The 22,848-nt window shown below is 39.5% G+C and overlaps 1 protein-coding gene across 1 annotated transcript in view; it reads right to left on the reverse strand.

Annotated features, from left to right (window-relative positions):
- Positions 1 to 22,672, reverse strand: part of ATXN7 (ataxin 7) — a 57,263-nt gene extending 34,591 nt beyond the window's left edge. The window contains exons 1-2 of the mRNA XM_010010711.1: positions 22,609 to 22,672; positions 1,632 to 1,736 (exon numbers count right to left, since the gene is read on the reverse strand). Of these exons, the coding sequence (XP_010009013.1) occupies positions 1,632 to 1,736; positions 22,609 to 22,627 (124 nt within the window). The 5' untranslated portion in view covers positions 22,628 to 22,672. The remainder of the gene's footprint in view (positions 1 to 1,631; positions 1,737 to 22,608) is intronic.
- Positions 22,673 to 22,848: the final 176 nt, after the last annotated feature.

The following is a 22,848-nucleotide window of genomic DNA, read 5'->3' on the forward strand; positions in this document are numbered from 1 at the left end:
TAAGGCTGTCATGCCAGCAGCTACAACACTGGTTCTTACAGTACGGATACCTGTCTGTCAGGCAGTATTTGGGAATCACCTGCTCATTTCAGAAAGACAACCCAAAGTGTCTACAGATACTCACAGCTCTCCACCATCACCAACCTAAGCCATTTTCCACATTAGCGACCTCAAGATGGAAGATGCAATATGCCAGCACTCAGAACTGGGTACTATCCAGTCCTCCCCCATACATTTATTTTTAACTGTCAGAATCAATTTAATTTGGTATTTTAGAAGGATTTACTAGACATCCCAAACTGATATTCAGTGACAGGTGAGGAATCAACACTGGCAAGGGGTGGACTTGCTTTTGGCTGATACAAAGGCTTAGAGCAACCAGAGTAAGAAAATCTGATGGCCTTTACTTCTTGTGGCTCCCTACAGCTCTGGAGACCTACATCCACAAAACTATAGGGTTTATAAAAAGTTTTATTAGTATTGCATTCACAGAATAACATGCAAACTAGTAAGAATTACATCACAAAACCTATTCAGATTCTTCTCTGCGTCACTCTGTGCGACACAACTGCAGAATTCAGCAGCAAGGGTAGGGATATAATCCATAAGGCATAACACCACAAACTCAAACAAGTGACAGGTGGAAAGGATAAGAAGTTCACCCTCTGCACAGCATAGGAAGACCCCTTCCCAGTCCCTAGGAAGCAGTAGGAACAAGTATCTCTTTTCTTGCCAAAGGGCTGGATTATTTAAGATGCAAGAAAAGTTGTATCCAGCATCTCCTACCCTTTTAAACACCATCAGCAGACTTAGAAAAAAAGGAACGTGTACAAACACATACACACAGAGTAAGGAAGGAGTAATTCAGAAGATGCTCTGTCCATCTATTTTATTAGTACTGGGACAGAAAACATCCTCTGAATTTCTCAAGAAACAAAAGGCTGAATACCAAAACCCTCCTATCAAAACACTGGCATGAAATTGTTGAAGGTTAATTTCCAGCCTGAAGTGTGGAAAAGAACTGCCAGCCTCCCCCAGTGGGGCTTGTAGGAAGTAAAAGCGCACTTGAACTTGTGCAGCACTTCACATTTTCTCAGTCCTCTATAAACACTGGCAAACACCAACCAACACAATAAGAGCTTCCTAGCGTAGTTTATATACAAAACCATCGGACCAGTAAAACAAATACAAATTGATACTTCTGAAAATAAATAAGCAAGCTTACTGGCCATAGGGTGTTTCACAACAAAATCTGTAAGTTTAGCTTTTAGCTCAAATTCACAGTTCACACTGTAACAGAACCTGTGTGAAAATCATCTGTGTGAGTACATGAGGAGAAATGACACACACAAAGCACACTACGTGTACTGTCTGTGGAACACACTACACACATGTCATTTCAAATCTGAACTGTATGGCTGCAGCATTTCAAGAAAGCATTGAAAAAATCCAAAGGAACAAGATCTTTATGTAACTGCATTACAATGTATATAAAATGCTTAAACACAGGTTATGTTCTTTGACATTATTTAGAATGTAATGATCTATGTACCATCAAAAATAAAAAAAATTGCCAGGCTTAATCCTGATTTAACCTCACCCTTAATTATTAAAAATAGTTAAGCACTTACCATAATGTGATTGAAATGCCTGTGGTTTTACGACCTGATTACAGTGGTTACACATCACCAAATAGAAATCATCATGAGCCGGGCAAAGACCAAATATTGGCATATCTAAAAACAAAAAGACAAAATGGCATCTCTCAGCTGCTGACAATTATTGAGAAACAGTTTAATTACAGAGCCATGACACTAGTGTTGAATCATAATTGTAATACATTTGTATCAAATTTGAAAATGAGGAAAAAAAAGAGCATATAATGCAAGAGATAATTTAGTGCTGGAGAATGACAAAGGCAAAAATCTTCCTACAATGATAAATGTAAAATGAGTGATTACTTGGAGAAAACATCTATTAGGAAACTGATTTAGGACTGATTATCTTATACCAGATGCAAGAATGTAATAAAAAAAAAGACTGACTTTAAATGACAACCACAACATCAGACAGGATGTTTTATGTATTCTGAAAGGGGTTTGGATTTTATTCCAGTTTCATTAAATGAACTCAAAAAAAATGAATTTTATTTTCTATTTAATTTTTTTTTAAACCATTTTAAAACACACAGTCATTTACCAGGCACTATTACATGCCTAATGGTTTTATTTGTTTAAGAGTGCATTATAGTCCAGCCATCTGCTGCCAGAGATCTGTGTAACAGCTATGGAACAGAGAGAAATAGAGATAACAGTATGTCAGAGCATGTGTGGATTTTGGAGATAACACACATACTTGCAGACTTTTCCTAATAAAATTACTTTCTACCATTTTGTTTTTAAAAATATAGTTTCTTAAGAATACAGTTTAACAGTTCAAACTGCATTCAGAGACTACTGGAGCATTAAATACAGCATTTACTACACAACTTAAAGGTATATTACATTTACAGAACTAAAAATGATATTGAATCACCAGAAGATAGGAAACTGCAAACATAACAGTGTAAATTGCCAACCTCATGGCTAAGGGATCTACAGCACTATTTAAAGGTTTAAAACTGATATAAGAAAACTTAATTTTCCTCTAAAAACCCCTCAAGTCATAGATTTATCATTAACAGTAACTTAGAAATTCAGTTAAACTTATTTACCTCAATGCTAGAACCAACATCAGCGCTTTGTTTTACAGCTACTAATTCACCTATGTGTACTTTCAACAACATCCATGTTTTTGCTCATTAATGGAACACCAATTATGACATAAATTGAGCAGGCTGCATTTGAAGAAGGAATGTGCCCTAATGCAAGGTAGCTGCTGGCAGAATGACACCGCCAGCCCCGCAGAGCCCCACGGACACTTTGTTCCCTGCAGACAAAAGAATGTATTCCCACAGAACAGCTTCCAGAATGAAGGGCTCCCTTTGTAAGAAGAGTCTTCATCACAATAATTTACTTTTCTTTAATAAATAAGGCCTATCCCTGGTTTTCCAAACCCCTTATTAGTTCAACATGAAAATTAAGCATGATTCCTGCACTAACAGCTGCAACTGGATTTTGCAGCTGGATGCAAATACAATCACCATGAACGTCTGACATGGCTGTGACAGATCAGAGCTACACTTCTCCAAGTCGCGTGCACCTTTTTGCAGCTGAGCTTACATTGAATAAATAACCCTGATTTGCACTTCATTAAGTAGTGACTCTTGGTTATTTATTTATATGATATTTATTAACAGAAGTATGAAGACCTCAGGTAGACCTAACTTAACACACACTAGGCATAACTACTAAATATATGCTGGTGGAAAAAAAATCAGATAGGAATAATAAACTTCTACTTTTCAGTATCTATTTTCTGTGATGTAATATTAAGACAGGTAAAAAAAAAAAAAAGTATAAACTTAAATGCTAGTATTTCATGCAGAAGCTTTCTGAGAATGCCTGTGTAAAACAGTTTCCACATGGCAATCAAATACTTCCATCTGACTACTCATAGGCCATGATGAATGGGACAATAACAGCCCACTGCCTGCTATTCGCACTGTTAATAGCACACAGAGGCTACTACTGTATGATGTCTAATGAACGGTAAACCCACACTCTATTACCTATTCCCATAATCGTACCTTTCAGACAACATTGGGTTCACAGACTTTACACCAGCTTGTACAGCACGCGGGGGGGAACTGTTAACATGAGAAGAGGATTGCCTACTTCTGTGTCTCTTGGAAGATAAAGCACTCCTTGACACTAGTCTGAGACATCCCACTCGCTCTCTAAGTACCCTTCTATGAATATTTGCTGGCAATAAAGAGCTGCAATTTTAAACAACAAGTGAAACAAATTGGCAGAAATTGATGTAAACAAAAATGTTTTCCTATTTCAGTTTGGGGATCCCAAGAAATGAGTGATTCACAAGTGTCCTTTACACTCTGAAGCACATCTGCGGGGTTTTAAAAGTCAAAGCTCTGAGTGACAGAAAAGTAATGCCAAAACACTAGGAAATACACAAAGTCATGAAGAACCATTCCAAGAGTAAAACCACTTGACACAGAAAAGGATCTGCTGCACACCCAAAATCTCAACTGTGATTTCAAAGAAAGTCACACACAAGACTCCCAGCCAGATCACACGCATCAATGTAAAAGATCTTCCACCCCCACAGTTCCCTCCTACTATAGTGATACAGATACTGATACAGAGCAACATCTAAACATAACCAGTGAGGAAGCAGTAATGGTTAGAGTCCTAAATGCAATTCCTTTTCTTTTCTCATATGAGGTAATATAAACTATGGATTTTCTATTATCATCTCTTTAAAATAGATACAATCAAATCCTTTTGTTAGAGAAACCCATAGGGCCCAAATAACATCGGAACCTGACGATGCTGAGTGCTACATGAACGCACAAGACCAGCCCCTAAGGGCCACAGTACAGATATCAGTGGGCAAAAAGTTGTACCAGTACTTCACCTGAACATTAGTTTTAACAATGGGTCTGAAGCTGTAAGGAGTGTGACTCAACCAAGATCAGTTAAGACAACTGGAAGAGACCTGAATCCACACTTCTCAACTCAGGAGCCTAAGCTTTAGGCAGAACACATCCCATGTGTTCAACGTGCTTCACTATCATTTTAGTTGAGCAGAGCAAGAGCAGGTCTAAGGGAAATCTTATTTCAGTGTGTGTCTGAAGAGGGCAAACACCTATGTGGCCCTGCTGTGAGAATGACAAATGAGACCATGCAAATGGTAGAGAATAGTTTAACAGAACTTACATAAGAAGCACTTACCAAGAGTAGGAGATGGATGCCTGATTTTTCTGTTCCCCTATCAACCACTTACGAAAGTTTCCAAGTCTTGTGGTTGATATTCTAACGCCTAATACTTTATACCTATTTCATTTAATGACATGCAAATTCTCTATTTAAAAGTCTAATGAAGTTTATAGTATTTTGCCAGTGTCATTTCACATGCACTGTTCCTCCGAGTCTAAAGATTACTTTTTGAAATACTTCACTGTAAATGTAAAGCCTGTGCCTCTCAAGGAAGAGCCTAGCAACCGTGATTCATATGTTCCTCTTTCAAAGCAGGGCTCATTTAACTCTCTCCATCTGGGAATGTTTCTCAAGGTCAAACTAAAAATTTAAACCAAGACCTCAAAATTTCCATTTATTTCTCCATAAATGCAGTATTTCTGTGATATCAACATACAAATACTGTTATAGGAGCTGCTAGTTACGTTAACTCTACTAAAGCATAAAGAAAATCAACTTCATTCACCTCCATAATATGAAACCTCTGAACATTGTGACCTCCAGAGTTCACTTCTCCTTTCAAATGTAACTTAGTTACAGTGGTTTTAAAAAGGTAACTTTAGATGATAGATTGCTGTACTCTTTACCAAGACTAGAACAAGCCTGTGCCATAAGCAGTTCTGAGGTATCTTAACTGCAGTATTTATTGAGCATGTAATAAGGAAAATGACATTCATGTTCTTCACAACCATATACTGTAAAAGAATAGAAATATGTTTATCACTTTTATTACTTTAACAGGATCTGACAGTACCTGGGACAAGTGTTACAGGCAAATTATGGGATAACAGTTAGTTAAGATACCTTCTAGTGCTGTTTGTGCAAAAAACAGACAAAACCGCCCCAAAACCGGCAGAATTACCGTATTTAAGAGCTTGCAATTCGGAGGCATGGCATGAGAAGGGAGAATGAAGCATAGGAAATAGCCCCTACCAAACCCAGGCAGGTTGCAGACAGAAAGCTGAGCTCAGTTACAATCAGACCAACTGCTTAGAGCCAGCCCAAATAGCTAAAGTTCTGCCCAAGAAATCTGTACACTGGGTGTGAGTCCTGCTGGACCTACTGCTGATGTTTGTTGTCAGTAGAGAGTAATCTTAAGTGCAGGGAGGATCTCAGGTCAAGCTTTAAGCAAAGTACACTGCTTTAAGAGCAGTACAAGGTATCATAACTAACTCCGTTATCTTAAGTAAAGCTCCCATCAATTTTAAATTAAATAGTCACTTTTTAATCAGTTAAAATAAGAGATCTAAGTTAGCACCTCAAAACTTACCTTTCATCCACAAACACTTCACTTCCTGCAACTGAAAATACTATTTTCTACACATTATTTTCCCAAACTGTTTTCCAGAAACACTCAAGTGTTATCATTCATGAACATACGTGTGGTTTTGTGTACTTATCAGTGTTGAAATGAAATTAAACTACTGGCAATTCTTTTGCTGTGTACTATGCAAGATGGCAATAAGAAAAATAACATTCCTAAACAGATAGTGTGAACAAAATAAATACAACTAATACTAACTCAAAGTGAATATTCAGAGTGCTCTGGTTTACACAAGTTTTAAACCAAAACAAGAGATTCTAGTAAAATATACATACCTAAGAGTTTTCTGCCAAATCTCAAGTACGGAACACTTATGTATTAATAGAACCCAAGTATTTTATGAACCATATGTGCAGGCATAACAAATTTGTGCCTGCAAAGAACATATGCATAGTTGAACAAACCCAATATGAGATGATTAAATTTACACACAGAAACATTCTCCTTAAAAATGTGTCCCACAAGGTTTGTGCTCATGTTGCCTTAGATACAAAAGAACCTTTTAATACAAAATAAAGCAAAACAAAGGGACATTCCCATACCCGAGCTGCTGTTTCTTTTAGGCTCAGAGGGAAGCATTGCTGAACTATTTTCTGCAAGGTTACTTATTTTTTTCCATTCCTTGCCAGCTCCCCTCTGTACATTAAGTAACTTGCTTTTCTGCACATTCAGCTTTGAAAGCCCAGCTATGTGAGGAGGCATTTGAAAGGCACAGCTCTCCTTGGGTTCCCAGCACAAGTGCATGAACTTTGTTTCACCGTGCAGTTGCTGATTGATCGGGTGAAGGATGGAACAGCTGAAGACTTGATTAAATGGTTTTACTACATTTTCCACTTGGGCAAATACAGCAATTACACAGCATTTTATTGAAGTCCTAAGAATACCCAAACCTCAAAGTTTTAGCTCAGAGAAGTTACTTTCACTTCAAGAACAAAAAACCCCACAGTCTAGTTTAACCAGGCGCAGAAGCAGCATTACTAGATTTGATCATTGTTGTAAATCTTTACTATTGTTAGAACACTCTATCTCTAAAAGTGGAGTCCCCCCTGTCCACTTTCCTTTCAAAGCTCAAAACTGCCTAGTTTTCCAAAGCTATGGTTCTATAGTTTTGACTTTGCTTCCCAAATTCAAGCAGAATCTTGCCCAGTGAAACCTGAAAGGGTGAAGGAGGACCCACCTCTTCCAGCTCAAGTTTTCCATGGGTTCACCCACGCTGCATTTCCAAAATCCCATCCCCTGCACCACCTCTTCCAGCTTCACCTCCAGCAAAAAGGTTTGCCACATGCTGCAGGCAGTAACACTCCTGTGCGCATACCCAGGCTGTAAATACAAACACCAATCCTTCTGCAAGCTACAAGAACACTATCACTGCAGTTCTCCCTCAGCCTTTCCTTCCTCTCTCTGTGAGGATGTAGAATGCAACACTGACAGTCACTACATCTCCTGTTCTCTAAAATGCAGCAGTCCTGGGAAATCTCTGTATCATGCCTACTGATGAAAACTGAGCAGCAGATAACCAAAGAGAAGTGTGTCATGCACACGTGCACCTGCAGCCTAGCATGCAGCTGGGAGTTCTAATTTTAGGCTCCCAAGATTTGAATGTTCATGTAATTATATATAAAACAACGTATTAAAGCAGACATCGAAGTATTTAGTCAAATTCTTTGTATACGAATTCATCTACCCACAATTAGTCTGTTGGAAATTCTAACACAAAACCTGTGTCAAATTGTACATTCAAAACGATTAAATGGTTTTCCTAAGTTTATTACACAGAATAATACAAAATTTCAGTGAGCAAGTTTATAGACGATTGTCTGCAGAAAGACTGATTAATACATTTCTCAATGAAACAAATAGCGTATTTAAAGCTTTTCAGCAGATTAAGTCTTCCCCCCACACATTGTATTCTGTTACATCAGGTTTTCATCAGCAATTTGAATGAAATCAGTCAGCTGCAAAAACTATTCCCATTTACTCATTAATGGGTTTTCAGAGATGAAGATATTTTAAATTTCTCCAGCCAATTTGTATAATATTATGTAAATGCTGAACTTCCAATTCGTTGTGTTCAAAATCTTCATTCAAAGTCACACGTTATTTTTAGGTGCCATGAGCTCATCATGCCGTTGCTGTATTTCAGGGAAGCCAACAAGTTATTATTTATGGCTTTGTGTCAAAAAGAATCCCAAACAAAACTATTTGTTATCTATCCAATCCCAAAACAGCTCAAGGAACACTCAAAGTTCAGTTTAATTTTGCAGTTCTGACATAAAAATGAAATAGAATTCAGAAAATAAACTTGGGAGTTAACACAGTAAAGTTAAAATCTGGGCTAATTTAATATGAAAGTGCACACAGAAACACTCCAGTTATTACACAGAAAGACAGGGTCTATTATGGGAGGGGGAAGTTCTGGATAAACAACTAATCACACAGCCTCAATTAAATAAATCATCCACAGAATAGCCTAAACTGTATCTTAAGGCATATACCCTGAAGCATGCTACTGTTATGAACTGTTTTAACATCAACACGTTTGGTTTTTCTCTTTCACAAACAGCACTCTGTGTATGTTGCAGCAGCCATACTTTTGTAGTAGGGAAAAGGAAGTTTGTTTTATTTAAACCTAAACTCACAGTTTACATAAAACTGCTCACTGCAGCACAAGTATTTTGATACATCATGACTGCAAATCATGTTGCAAAGCTCCTCATCCTCTCCCATCTCCTACCTACATACTTCTGAGGAAATCAATTTGGCATGCGTGGGTTTTGCCATCTTTCCCCATGTAACTGTCCAAATCACAGCAACGGTGCTGGCTGCACCTCGGCACCCAGTAAAACTGGGGAAGTTTCATTCACCTACAGATTTACACATTTCCTTATTGAGAACTGGAGGAATACAGTGTGCTCCTGATAGGAGAAAGCAACAAAATTTAGTAATAAGAAACCACCATAGGACACATGTAGTGCTCATCTTGTACCATTTGACATTGTTCACCTGATACCTGAGGGAGCAAACCATCATATGCAAGAATCCCAAAAGACGTAAGCAAAATTATACATGACCTGTCAACTGATTTCTATTTCAGTATTTTACTAGGCAACCCAACTACCTAAACCCACCCCACCCCTGCCACTCCCATTCTCCATGCACTGGAACATCCACCTCAAAAATAAAGACTGTTTCAATCATGTCTATTATAGCTCTAAGGAAACTGACGCCTGTCAATTCTCACATACCAACTTACATTTCCACACACCCCTCAATTTGGAAGCCACTATTAGTTTTTGCATTAAAATTTACTTCCTCTGCTTTACAGGTTTACTAGCAGTTGATTTGATACAATTAAAAGATAATAAAATGCAAGTTGCACAGCAACAAGCATCTGAATGTACTATAATGAATAAAACCCCAATGGTAATGTGATGTTTAATAGCATTAAAAGATAAAGTGGAGAATAAAACAATGTTTTTGTTGCTGTAGTAAGAGCTAACTCACTTACGTATTTGAAGAGACATGTAGTGACACAAAGTATTTTAAACCTGGCTACTGCTTACCTTTAGACAAACAAGTATCTCTATTTCAACTATGCAGCTGAGGAACCAGTAAGCAATTAAGTCCTTCACTTCTCACAATTGATATATTCCAGCACATACACAGCAACAGTCATCAGAGCTTCCCTTCCAAGAGGGGATTTATCTCATCAGAACTGTCGGGCTTTAAACCAGTGCAAGGTGTTTTCTGACACACTTGTATTAACTAAATAGATAAACACTGAAGAAAATCAGGCTACCTCTTCACAGTAAAAGGTCAGTAATTCCACCACTGGCTGTTTGAGATACAACAAAAACTTAGTGCAGCTTAAAAACTCTTTATGGAAGTGAAATCTGTTTTATCGTTATGGAATTTCAAATTCTTCTAAAGATCTAATTTAGAGTTTGCCTTTGCACTTCATCTCACCTTTAGAATAAGCCCATCACTATCCTTATTTCAAGATGTGTCTCTTGGCCCTTAAGACTGATTCACCTTGTTTTAGGAGCCTGACTTCACAAAACTTTCCCGAATTCTATCTTCAAACATTACACATAAAATACATGATACCTGATGCAGAATGAAAGAGACTCTGAAAACAGAGGATGAACAAATCTGCACCAGGTATTATTCTTCCATATCTGGCTCTAGTTCTCTGCTACCGAAATCACCCATTCCACTCTTCAACGGAAACAGACTGGGAAGGACTGCAACCTTTAGTATCTTTAAATGCAGATGTATTCAAAAGAGATGATCACTTAGAACACGTCATACCTGCACAAGACCTGAAAGGGCTGACATGCTTTTATTTTCCTGTTCTTTCATGCTGTAGGCCTCCACAACATAACCAGAACACCAGCTCATTTCTGATACATACAGAAGGTAATACCATCAGCAAAACAAAACAAAAGCAAAGGAGAGAAGATTTGCTCATACTCCTTAATGTACTGGTTTAGTTGGTTTCATCTAACTCATGTTTCTGACTGAAACTTCTAAGACTAGTTCTCTCTTGTCACCCTTGGGAAAAAGGTATATGGATATGTACAAATGGACTTAAATGCACAGAGGGATGTGACAAAAGAACTTCCCTCTCTTTTGGGGGCCAGCTCAGAAGAAAAATGCTCTGCCCTTGGAAATAAGTACTGAATTGGGCACAAATTTTACTTTTTAGTCATCTCATGTCAAAAAGGACATAAACCCAATAAACCTGATTATACAGGCAGCAAGATAAAGTCATCCTTATGCAGATGCAAGAAGGTTAGATATATTCAGAGTATAACCATGCAATGAGCAAGAGGTATCCTGAACCCTGCCAAGAACCCTACAAACCTCAAACAGTGGTCCTGATGCAGCATGTTACAAGCCTAGGCCTGTTAGCAGAGTCCTGTAGAAGAGGTGTTATAGAAGACATGGAGTCAGTGTTAAGCAAGAGGCACAGCAAGGGATATCTGAAGTTGGTATTTAAGAAAAGGCATGGAAATGCACATTTCAGAGCACTAGTTCACCACCCGTAGGTGACTCAGGATGACAAGGGTAAGTAAGGTTAAACAGGTAACAGAAAATTGAAAGGTAAACAGGATCCTTTGATATTGTAACAAACTTTTCACCACCCTCCAGCATGCTGACAACAACCAACGCAATCATCTTCCTCAAGCAGACAAAAGATAACTACTGCAAACACGTCTAGGATGACAAGACAGTGGTTTACAATGGAGGCCAGACAGCAGTTGCACGCTCATGGATTTCAGGACCTAGGCTGAGGTCTTCAGCTCAAACCTGCTTGGAAACTACAGCACATCTCTACTGGTGCCTATCCAGGGTAGGCAGGAAGCCAAAGCCTCAGCTGCCAAACTTGTTGAGCCAGTCTTCCCAGTGCTAGCCCACAATGCACTGCTTCGTGTTTGGAAATTGCCCAAAAGCTTTTGCTTCCAGCAACAGTGCAGAGCACTTGGGGAAAGATGCCAAAGGAGTCCAAGAAAGGGTATCACAGGGCCACCGTAACAGTGGGTACACCCCAAATGGTCCCGTCAGTTGGTGACACCACTCTGAGTCACTGCGATGACAAAACAACACGGGGCTTCCTGAGAAGCCTGGATCTCGCACCAGTGCTCACAGAGTGCAGGAAAACTCTTAGTGTGATTAAATTACAAACAAACCTGCTGATGCTGCACCTTACCATCATCCTTCCCATTTCACAATGAAGAACATCCATCTATCCAGACTGTGGCTTTGGTCCTTTCCCAGGACAGGGGCTTCCCTTCACATCGTTGTGGTTATCCACGATGACTGTCAACGGTGTCAGCAGGACGACAGAGAATTGCAGTGTTGCACAGAGAACCCCTTTTTCATCCCAAGCAGCTGTAAACAAGCCTCAGGCAAGACACATTGACAAGCACACTAAAGATTTTACTCCTGTGCTTTACCTGCTCCAAGGATAAGAATAGCTTTCTTATCTCCAAGGCTATTGAGCTAACACTTTGGATGATTAAATTGAGGCACAAAAACAACAGAAGAGTCTTCCAAGTTCTATTCCAGCAAATGATATGGTGGTCTATACCCCTGCGTTTCAGGGCACAAGCTGATAGTCAGGCAGGACCAAAAGGAAATTTCCCAAAGAGAGGCTGAAGTGTTTTGGACTTTCCAAACACTCCTTGGAAAAAGGGGTTTTGAAATAGCCAGGCAAAGCAAACCAAGTCATGGCTATTAAAGCAGGCTCAAGAGAAGGAACAACAGATAAGGAGAGGGCTCTGCCCCAGCCTAGATACAAAACATAATCAAACCGTATCATGTGTAGTTCAAACATTGATATTTTCCCCAGAGTCTCATAACACAACTGATAGTAGAAGTCTTCCTTCAATGACTTGGCCATGAAAGAAACAGTTATTGAGGACAAAAATTTGCAGTCTATTCAATAAGCACATATTGCACCAGCTTTGGTAGGCAACACAGTTCTATTGAATTTGGCTCAGAACTTCGCCTCTGTAAATTCCGAATTACAACATGGAACAGCAGCTCCTGAACAAGCATGATTTCCAGGCAGAGGCTTTGGGTAACACACCTTACATAGAAACAAAAACCAAAATTGCTTTCAAAATTCAATTTTAAGTACTTTTATGAAGTAAATGCTGCCCACCAGGAAATTCATTTAAGCCTTTCCTCTCAAATACATCCATTTAGTCTCAACAAGAGCAGGACAACTGCCACCTCTCTTAGCAGAGCAGAACAGACACATTCAAACACAGATTCTATGTTTCAAAAAACAAATTATCTGAAGACAACATCCTAAACCCAAGACTATATCCCTTACAAACCAAAGCCCAGCAAAGCCTTCTACTTATCAAAGTTCAGTTAAACCTCTCTGATAAATTTATAGAATCATACTAATTGAACAGGAATGAAACTGACAATTTTAATATTTCCTGGGAAAAGTGGGAAAATTCCTAGGAAAATTTATTATTTTGAAAGCTGCTTTCCAAATTATTCCCATGGTTGTCTCAATAACCCAACATCCTCACTGGCTGACTATTGGGAACATTTTCCATTCCTTTGATATAGCCATCAAAACCACAGCCAGTTAACCCAAATCTCTGCAGAGTCAGGCCTCTGGATATTCCCCACTACTATAGATTTGTTCTGAAGGGGTAAGAAGGGTATTTGGATGGCTCACACTTACACTGTATAGATGATGCCTCTTTCTCCTTTTGGTATCATTTGCAACAGCCTTACAATAAGAGATAAAAATAAATGGCACCGTAACTCTTCCTCAGCAGAGTAACCCACATTCAAAAGGTACTTTGTCCAGTTCACAAAGTTATTGGGAACCACCTCAGGAAATGCAGTCATAAAACCTTTTGATTTCTATTACCTGGCTTTCTGACATAGCTAATTACTGCAAATGAACAAATCATTAAAACATACTAATCAGTATGTTAAATAAACTACTTCTTACTCACTGTCTAGTTTTCACAATACACTACTCATAACTGATCCTGATTTACACTGCAGTTATCCACTGATACATCTCTAAGAGTGATCACCAAGATACAAGATGTACTATGCTCTATAATCACGTATGCAGCCAAGTAAAAACTGGATCAGATTCACTCTGAAACAATTCATCATCAAACACGGGCCAACAGATTCAAGGATTACCAGACCTAATACGTGCTGGAAAATTCAGTACCTTCCTTAAGCAACCATCACCTTGTTTTGGAAACAGCTTGACAGTTAGAATGCAACCACTGTTTCACAAATGTTTCACTCAGCAGAGATGGAGAGCTGCTTAATCCCACGTTATTGAGAGAAAAAAGAAGAAGATTGCAGAAGCACACCCGAGGTGTAAACTGATACAGGTTTTCTTCTGTATTTTAGCCTGAAACAATAGCCAGAGGATGTCATTTAGGCTGTATACATCTTGACAAAGCAACGGCTACAACATCTAGGGACTGACAATTAAAATGTTTGCATAGAGAAGTACTTTGCAGGTTGTCTGATCACAGGTTGCAGTGAATATGGCTGTTGCACATGCAAAGTCTCACCTGCCAAGCCCCATATCCTGGTCCTGCATCCTCCTTCCAGTCAGAAGCAAGACCTCAGTGGCTCAACAAGACCTCACATCCCCAGACAACACTTAATAAACTCTCAGGACCCCAATTTTTCCACTAACATCTACTACCACATTTATGCAGTCGATTAAAAAGACTGTAGACAGAAAACTGCATTTATGAAGAGCAAAATACAACTGAATTTGATGTTAAAGGAAAACAAATGTTACTGTGTAGGCAGCATATTATTTGCTTTTCAAATTTAACTCATTAAAGCTTCAACACTTCATTTTAATGCAAGCTGCTATAGGACTTTCAGGCAACTTTATCAGCATGAAACTGTCCAACAAACTTTCTTGCAAATAAAAAGAGCTCTAGATGTCAGAACAAAAGCGCACAGAACATCACAGACTTACAACCCCAAAGCTGCTCCCTATTGATTTTAGCCTTTCAGCTGCTTTGTGTATACATGTTTTCAGTGCTAGTTGAGAACATTGCATTTTCTATTACACTACAGACAGTTAATGAAAGATGCAAGTCCTGCTTAGCCACAGAACAGCAGGTCATGAACACTGATGAAGCTTTCTGGCCGTTATAACCCCCCACCAGAAGAGAAGGGAGGCATAACCAATCCTCCCTTTCACCTTTTATTATCAATGAAGTTTGTATGTGGACTACACTGAAGCTATCGAAAGCCAAAATCAGGGCAGGGTGAGACTGTAAATAAATGATCCTTCTCATGGGAAAGCAGGTTCCCACAAAAGATCTTATTCCACAAGGGCTGACAAGCAGCGTTTACACACAAGTAACTGAGCACTTGCGTATTTCTCATCTACTTGAGCCAATAACCTAGTATATTTACCATCATGATGACCATTTCCAAAGCTAGCGATCATGGCTCCAAGTGATGTGGGAGCAGCTGTGAGTGCAGTTTACTTTGATGAAGTCATCCCTGTAGTATCTGGGGTTACCATAAGTATATGACTTACCACGAGAATCAGTCTGACAGCCACTGCACCACCAGACCTGGCTCACAGCTGTACGCAGCCTGCACAACCAGGGAGAACCTTTGACTATGCAAAGCCTTCTAGCAAGGGGAACAGTGACTACAATACATTCATTGCCTTCCATGACAACTGCTTTTACAGTCATGCTACTCTGCTCCAATACATTTTGAATTCCCTTTGCCAGATTTTAACACTTGATGCTAAAAACTTACACTTCAAGCACACTGTTAGAACGAATCCAGAGGAGGCCGTGAAGATGCTCCGAGGGCTGGAGCACCTCTGCTACTGAGACAGGCTGAGAGAGCTGGGCTTGTTCAGCCTGGAGTAGAGAAGGCTCCAGGGAGATCTTGGAGCAGCTTCCAGTGCCAGACGGGGCTACAAGAAACCCTTGGAAAGGGGCTTTGGACAAGGGTCTGTAGGGATAGGACAAGGGGGAATGGCTTTAAACTGAAAAAACATAGATTTACATTAGATATTACAAGAAATTCTTTATCATAAAGGTGGTGAGCCACTGGCACAGGGTGCCCAGAGAAGCTGTGGCTGCCCCATCCCTGGCAATGTTCAAGGCCAGGTTGGACACAGGGGCTTGGAGCAACCTGCTCTAGTGGAAGGTGTCCCAATCCAAACCATTCTGTGATTCTACAAAGCTGTGTTCATCTCCTACACTGTAAGAATGTCTAGGAAATAAACTTGGTATCTTACATATGGACAACTTCCACAGCAGTGGTGATTTTATTCATTAAAAGGGAAAAGAAACAATTTTAAAGCATCTTACAGACTATTTAGAATACTTCATTACAAGTCAAATACTGTAATGCTTCATGAAAGATGAAATCTTTTCTGTTTTGTAAGTGCTAAGACATCACACATATCCCCAGCTGTCCTGTGGATGTTACAGCCATACGCTGGCATAGTCAGAGAAAGTGTAAGAACTGTATGCATTTTCTTTTATATATCCACTGCAATGGAAGCAATAGCTTTTAAAATAGTTACCTTAGAGACAGTAATCTGCATCCTCTTAACCCAATTTATTTAAAAGTACCCTTCACTAAGCCTTTGTGTCTTTCCTGCTCTACTTAGATATCAGTGTTATCAAGTCTAATATTGGAGTCATATTTCTACATATTTATCACATTGTTCTTCTCTTACTGAGCATCTGTAGTTAAATATAGAACAGAAACTACATAAAAAGCAGTATTTCATCAAGAATTATCAAAACATCACCTCTTCCATGCAGGGATAACCCAGCTAATCATACATACCTCTTAAGAAGCATTAGGTAACAGTGAATTCCTGACAGCGATCTATGTGTATAGACAACCATCTCAAAGGTTCTTATGAGAAAGAAAAATATGCTGCTTCCTCACATACTACAGATAGATTGAGGCAGTTTTTTGGCTGCAGTTCCACTGAAAGTCCCCAAGGTTTTGCAATATCACACTAATACTATGGTGATATCAAAAACCTGCAAAGTGTCTTTAAAGCATAAAAGATGACACGGTTCTAGGTTGCAGTCAAACATCACAATATTCTATTTTTAATATGTGACTCATCTCAGCAGAAATAATTAAATATTGTAAACAGAACTTGGATTTGAGGGAAAAAATAACAAGAAAATGAGGGCCAGTCACTGCAGATAAGCTCAAAATCCTATCACACTGCACAGGGTTTAAGCTATCTCATCAAATGTCTCCAATTTTCTTAAACAGTTCAATGCACTTTTAAAGTCTCCTTGTAATTGTTTTACGATAACCAGTCCACAAATCCTTACAACACTTTGTGTAAATAGTCAATTAAAATGCAATGAAATGAAGAGATTTATCTGATTACAGGCTGTGAACAGCTATGCAGGATGTCAAAAGAGATGTGTGGCACTTTGTACTGCTACCTTGAAATATGTATTTCAATCTATTACAAATTCTCACAGTGTATTTGCAGGCAGTCAAGGACTATAGAGCCCTCTAAGCATCTTTGACATGATTTAACACAACAAAAAATCAACTCAATTGAGCACTTCCCAAGGCTGAATAATGACAAATTTGAAATAAGATGCTCTTACTTGTATTTACAACTTAGTATCAGAACAAAAGTTTCACCAATACCTTCATTATTTATTGAACCTGCTGCTGGGAAAAATCTAGACCTTGGGTCTAGGTGACAAAGATGCTGCTACTGAGTCCTCCTGGCCTGGTCCTGGATTTCACTGCTCAACCCTGCCCAGCTCAGGGTTCAAGAAGAACAAGGGTTCATTGCACAGCTCTCCATACGCTCACAGCTCTGGTAACGTCCATTAACAACAACTAATATAATCAAACCTCAAAGCTTCTACTGAATGCCCTAGAGGTTCATGGAGTCTCTTCCCCCATGCCCAGGACATATGAACTGTCCAAGAGCCAAAGTTCAGCTGTTATCAGGCGACACGATGCTGAAGAGAATTTGCTCCCACCTGCAATCCTGATGGATTCCTACAGTCACAAAGTCTTCTGGAGTGTCTTCTGAAGGTGCCTACCAGAAAGTGACAACCTGCATTCCCACAGAAAATGCAACACTTGCATTAAGACCAGTATAGTCTAAAACCTGTTAAGACTGATTCCATGCTACATCACCACACAGCAAGGATCGATTCAGATCCTTGATACTCCTGAGCACCATCGAATGCACTAGTGACCATCACTCAACTGACCCCAACCTATGATGAAGTAATTGCCTCCTCTGCATCCCCTACATAACCATCGAGGACCACCTCAGCCAAAATAGCTCAGCTACATATAGAAAGCAATCGCACACTTCCTCAGGATTCTCAAAAGCACCAAGCACAAAGAGAACAAATTACTGGCAGCCTGTATGGATGCTGTAAGGGTGGCTAAGACCTTTTTAGCCAAGATGCAGCAATCTTGATCAATGATGATTGATCGAGCTCAAGACCTAAGTTAAAACTGCTCTCTTCTCCTCCTATACTTTGTTGCCAGCTAGCTATAACCTATGGTGACAGTACTAGTGAAGTGCTTGAAATAGGCAGTACCAAGGGATTCACCTCTCAAAGGATGTAACACGCACAAACAAAGGGGCTGTACATATAACTGAAAGAACGAGATGTTTAAGCTCTAGTAAAGACGCCCCATGGTTTCAGAATGCCCTAAATACACTATCAAAGACCCAAACAATTTCAAATTGTCTAACCAAATCAAATCGTCTAACCAAATCTTCTCCACACTTACTTTCCATTCTGAGATGTCATAGTTTCCTTCAAATTCTTCGTCTTTTATATATATATATCTTAAAATTATTTCATGAGTCAATATAAGAATCTAACAGACTTTCACCCCAACCACTTCAAAAGGGTTGCACACATAACAAGTATTACTGCAAGTAGCAATAATCTCTGTGAAGAGTAGATAGGTTTTTTTCCTCTGTCTCTCCAATCCAGTCTTGGTGGCAGTGGTGATTCCTGCTTTTGGTTTTGTTTTATTTAATACAACATACAAGATAACTGGTAGCAACTAGAAGTTTACTATGGGGAGAGTCAGTTTCTCAGGGGGTGAGGGAGGGTTAAGCCCCCAGCCCCAATAAACAACTTTAGATCTCATTGTTTCCTCTCAGTGAGTGAAACTCTTCCAGAGAGTGAAATGAACGAACCTGTTGTCAAATCCTGCAAGAAGCATAAGTTCACCCTGTCAAAGCCTGTCAAGGTTACCATGAATGAACTCTATACTTACACAGTTCTATTTAGAGATCATCTTCACAACAGTAATGGGCTAGAAAAACTTTTAAAAGCAAACCAAATTCAACACAGCTTAGGAAGAATCTCCTGAAGAAGGAACCTGTTTGCCAAAATGTTTCAATGTTTGTAAGAATCATCATTTTCAAACGAAAACTACAGACACATCAACTTCCTTTTGAGACCTACTACATCTCCAAGATGAACTGGGCATATGTGAGCACACTGGCTGCATCCGATGGCACATGCTCCCAGTATCATAAGTCTGAAGATGCACTTCAGCAATGTTTCATTTCAAAATAAAAGAAAAATGCATGAAGAATCCTACATTTTCTGCCTCACTGTTTTAGGATGCATTTACAGATTATAATGCAACATGCTGTACTTGCTTCATTACAGCAAAAGCTGTGTGGCAGGGGAATCACACCTGCAGCTGGTTCACAAGCAGTAAGTAATTAAGTGACTGTGTGAGCTAAAAGATTGTCATGTGCACTGCATATGAAAATAACTGAAATGATTGCTTTTAACATGCTCTTACATCGATAGTATTGCTCATCACAAGAAGATTTCAGTGTAAAAAGTGAATTTTAAAGGGTACTTTAAAGTAATATTTTTCCCACAATGATGGATGTCCCCTTCTCATTTCCATCTGTTAGGCATTTTCCATACCAAGCCCAGTCCATCGGGCCCATACCTTGTGCCTGCAGCTCTGATTTCTACATCAAAGCTCACTGTGGACTGCTACTGCCTCAAAAAGCAGTAAAAGCATCCAGCAAGTTTCTCACTTTGTGAAGGTCTGTGAGGATGCCGGCAGGAATGATTGCATGTTATGGATTAGCAGAATAGAAAACACATAAAAGCAGTGAAAAAGAAAACAGGGAAGTATAGGAGACAAACACAGGGAGTTTAGGAAGCTCAACTTCAATTTCTAGTTCTCACTTCGATGTGAGCTTGGTTACATCGAGGAGGGTTAGATACAGGAAAAAAAAAAGAGTGTATGAGACTATGAACTAATTTTAGTTTCCTGATCCCTACATGGAACTAGCATCACTGACAGGTATTAAGGACTCATCAGGCTTCACAACCACGAGCACGCTGAGAGGAGCTGCCTGATCAGCAAATAGGAACTGCCAGTGACAAAGATGCATCTGAAATCCTGCCTCTCTCTACAGCTTGCAAATGTTGTCCTGGAATTACAGAGTTATGTCCTTTATTCCTTTAAGGAAATATCAGGCATTATTCTTTTCCTGTAAGCACAACAAAAGGACGAGCTGGTAACGTTAAGCCTCTTTTTAATACAGTGTTACAACAACGGGAACACTCGTTCTTTGCTCAGGAGTCACACTCTCCTTCCTGCCAGCCTGAAATCCACATCTCACCAGGCAGGCTCACGATGAAGCCGTTCCCACTAGAAGACGCAGATAAACCACATGTGGGAAAGGAACCAACTATACACCATAACCCAGTGGGTACACAGGCGAGTGGGAGCCTGACCTGAAAGCTGACAATGGCTAAATAAAGAAAGCAGTTCTTGGGTTTGAACCTGCTTCTAGGAAGTGGGCTGTAAAGCCATGTTCCCTCCTTCGCTGCCTCTCCAGGCCATGAATATTTAATTCCTCTATGCAAACTGGAAGAGTTGCAATGCAAGGTTAAATTAGCCTAAATAACCTTGAAATCCTTTTGTGAAGTTGGGCCTCTGAGTCAACTCCTGATCCGTAGAGAAATAACTTTCTTACACAACGAGTTCTGTTGTTGGCTCTATTTAAAACACTGTGTGGTACCAAGACAAAATCTTGAGGTTAAGGTTGATTTGACAGAATGTATACCTTTGGTTCACCTTCCTGTGCTAAGATCCATGGTTTAGACAGTTCAATTATTTAATGTTTGTTCCTCAATTTTGAATGCAACATTCTTCCTGGGAAAAGGAATCAGTTAAGGTATTCTCAGAGTTATATTTAATAACACAACACACACATATGCTGGCATGTTTTGCTGCTCTGTAAGTGCAAATTGAGCTTTTTCTCCGGCTTTATTTTGCTCCCGACAGACTAGCTACAGGTAGACACCACAGCAGCGTCTCATCCCTATGTCATAAAGCAAACAAAACAAACAGAGTTCTGGAAGCCTGTCAGGGCTACTAAGTTTCACTTTTAATTCTCACAGTGTTTTATGAACTTCCTTTAACTCATAACCCTGCAAATCACTCGCATGGCTGGCATCAGTGCAGAGAAGCTGTGTCTCAGTGGTCAGCCTATGCAAAAACAGTTTCATGACCTCTCTCTAGAGGAAAAGAAAAAAAGATTATTCTTCACCCTGCCAGCTAATCTTTGAAATCTGGAAACCGTAGATGCTTGCATTTTAAGAGGTAGAAATAAGAAAGAATGTTTGAAAATCCTTATTAGTAAAATCTTTATGAGGGTAATGTGTATGCTTATTGTTATAAATGCTGTTCTAGCACTTGGATGATTTGCTATACAGAAAAATAAATATCCAACACTACTGCTAGATTGGAATTCAGCAATGAAGTAATAAAGTCATTTTTCAAACTAAGAACTTAGACAGATACTCAGAAGATAGCACAATGGCACAAGTGATTCTAAATGCCACAGCACAGCTGCCTGTTACATCCTTCTTACAGGTCAGTGACCACTGACTCTGGACCTAGAAACTGATTTTTTACAATGTTAGCAACACTAGGACTTGTACAACATACAGGCATTTGATTCAGCCTCAAAATGCATCACTGCCTCCCCACCTTGCTTGAGGTTTCACCTGCTGTTTGTAGCTCACAAGTGTTGAATCAGATCACCTCCTAAGTCTTCCATTTCTAACAGCAACAACCTAATGACTTGGGTCTAATCGATAGAGTATTTAAAACATCAAGGCCTGTTCTGCAGCGTACTTCTCAAAGTCCAACAGTACTGAGCTAGCAACAAAGATATGAATAAAGTTTTAGAACATCTCTCTGCTATAAAACAATGGTTAAACTGGAAAAACAAATAAACAGAAATTGAACATCACAAATCAGACTCATCATTGTTGTTGTTTTTGCACTCCCTGTTACAAAGTTACCAATAATCTATAGCTTTCATTCATCATCTGCTTACAACTTCAAACAGCATTGTTACTCTTGAGATGAACTGGGCTGTTAAGGGGCTTTTGCTAATCACAGGTGAAAGGTCACTCTCAATTAGGAGTACACTAAGAAATAAACATTAACACATGGACATGACAGAGTAAAGGTATCAGTGTTTAAACACTGACATTGATTACATTAAGAGTCAAAATGTTTTAGCTCAAGAGAAGGTATTACCAGTGCTGGTCATACAGCTTCCTTAGAACTATTTATAGTCTTAAAAAAATCCAATAATCCAACGAGAAACACTGTAAAGACAACAAGTAACCTCTGCTCTACCTTGTAGTTTTGAGATTATATATTAATAACAATGCTAATGACACCGCTGAGTGACAGGCCACAAGTCCCAAATCCACAGTGACAGGATTGAAGTTTCCCTTCTCTTTCCCACACATATCCTCTCGTAACTCCTTACGAGCAGGAAAACTTCTCCATGCACTTCTCTTCATGGCTGAATCGACTCACCTTCTCGGCAAAGTCGCATTGCTTCTCGGTTCCGGCCGTATTCCTTGAAACTTTCTTCTAATGCTGTTCCTAAAACAGAAAAGCCACAAGATGTCAATGAACGCACAAGTCAGAGAGCAGGGCTGACCCCCCCGCTGCTGACCTGTCGCCTGTTCCTCCACGGGAACAAACTGGTAACTCAGGGACAGGCGCTCGGGTCGCTGCAGCAGTAAGCACAGCTTCCGAGAGCCTGACACCTCC

The sequence above is a fragment of the Nestor notabilis genome, unplaced genomic scaffold, assembly GCF_000696875.1.
Source record: "Nestor notabilis isolate BGI_N333 unplaced genomic scaffold, ASM69687v1 scaffold8083, whole genome shotgun sequence".
Lineage (NCBI taxonomy): Eukaryota > Metazoa > Chordata > Aves > Psittaciformes > Psittacidae > Nestor > Nestor notabilis.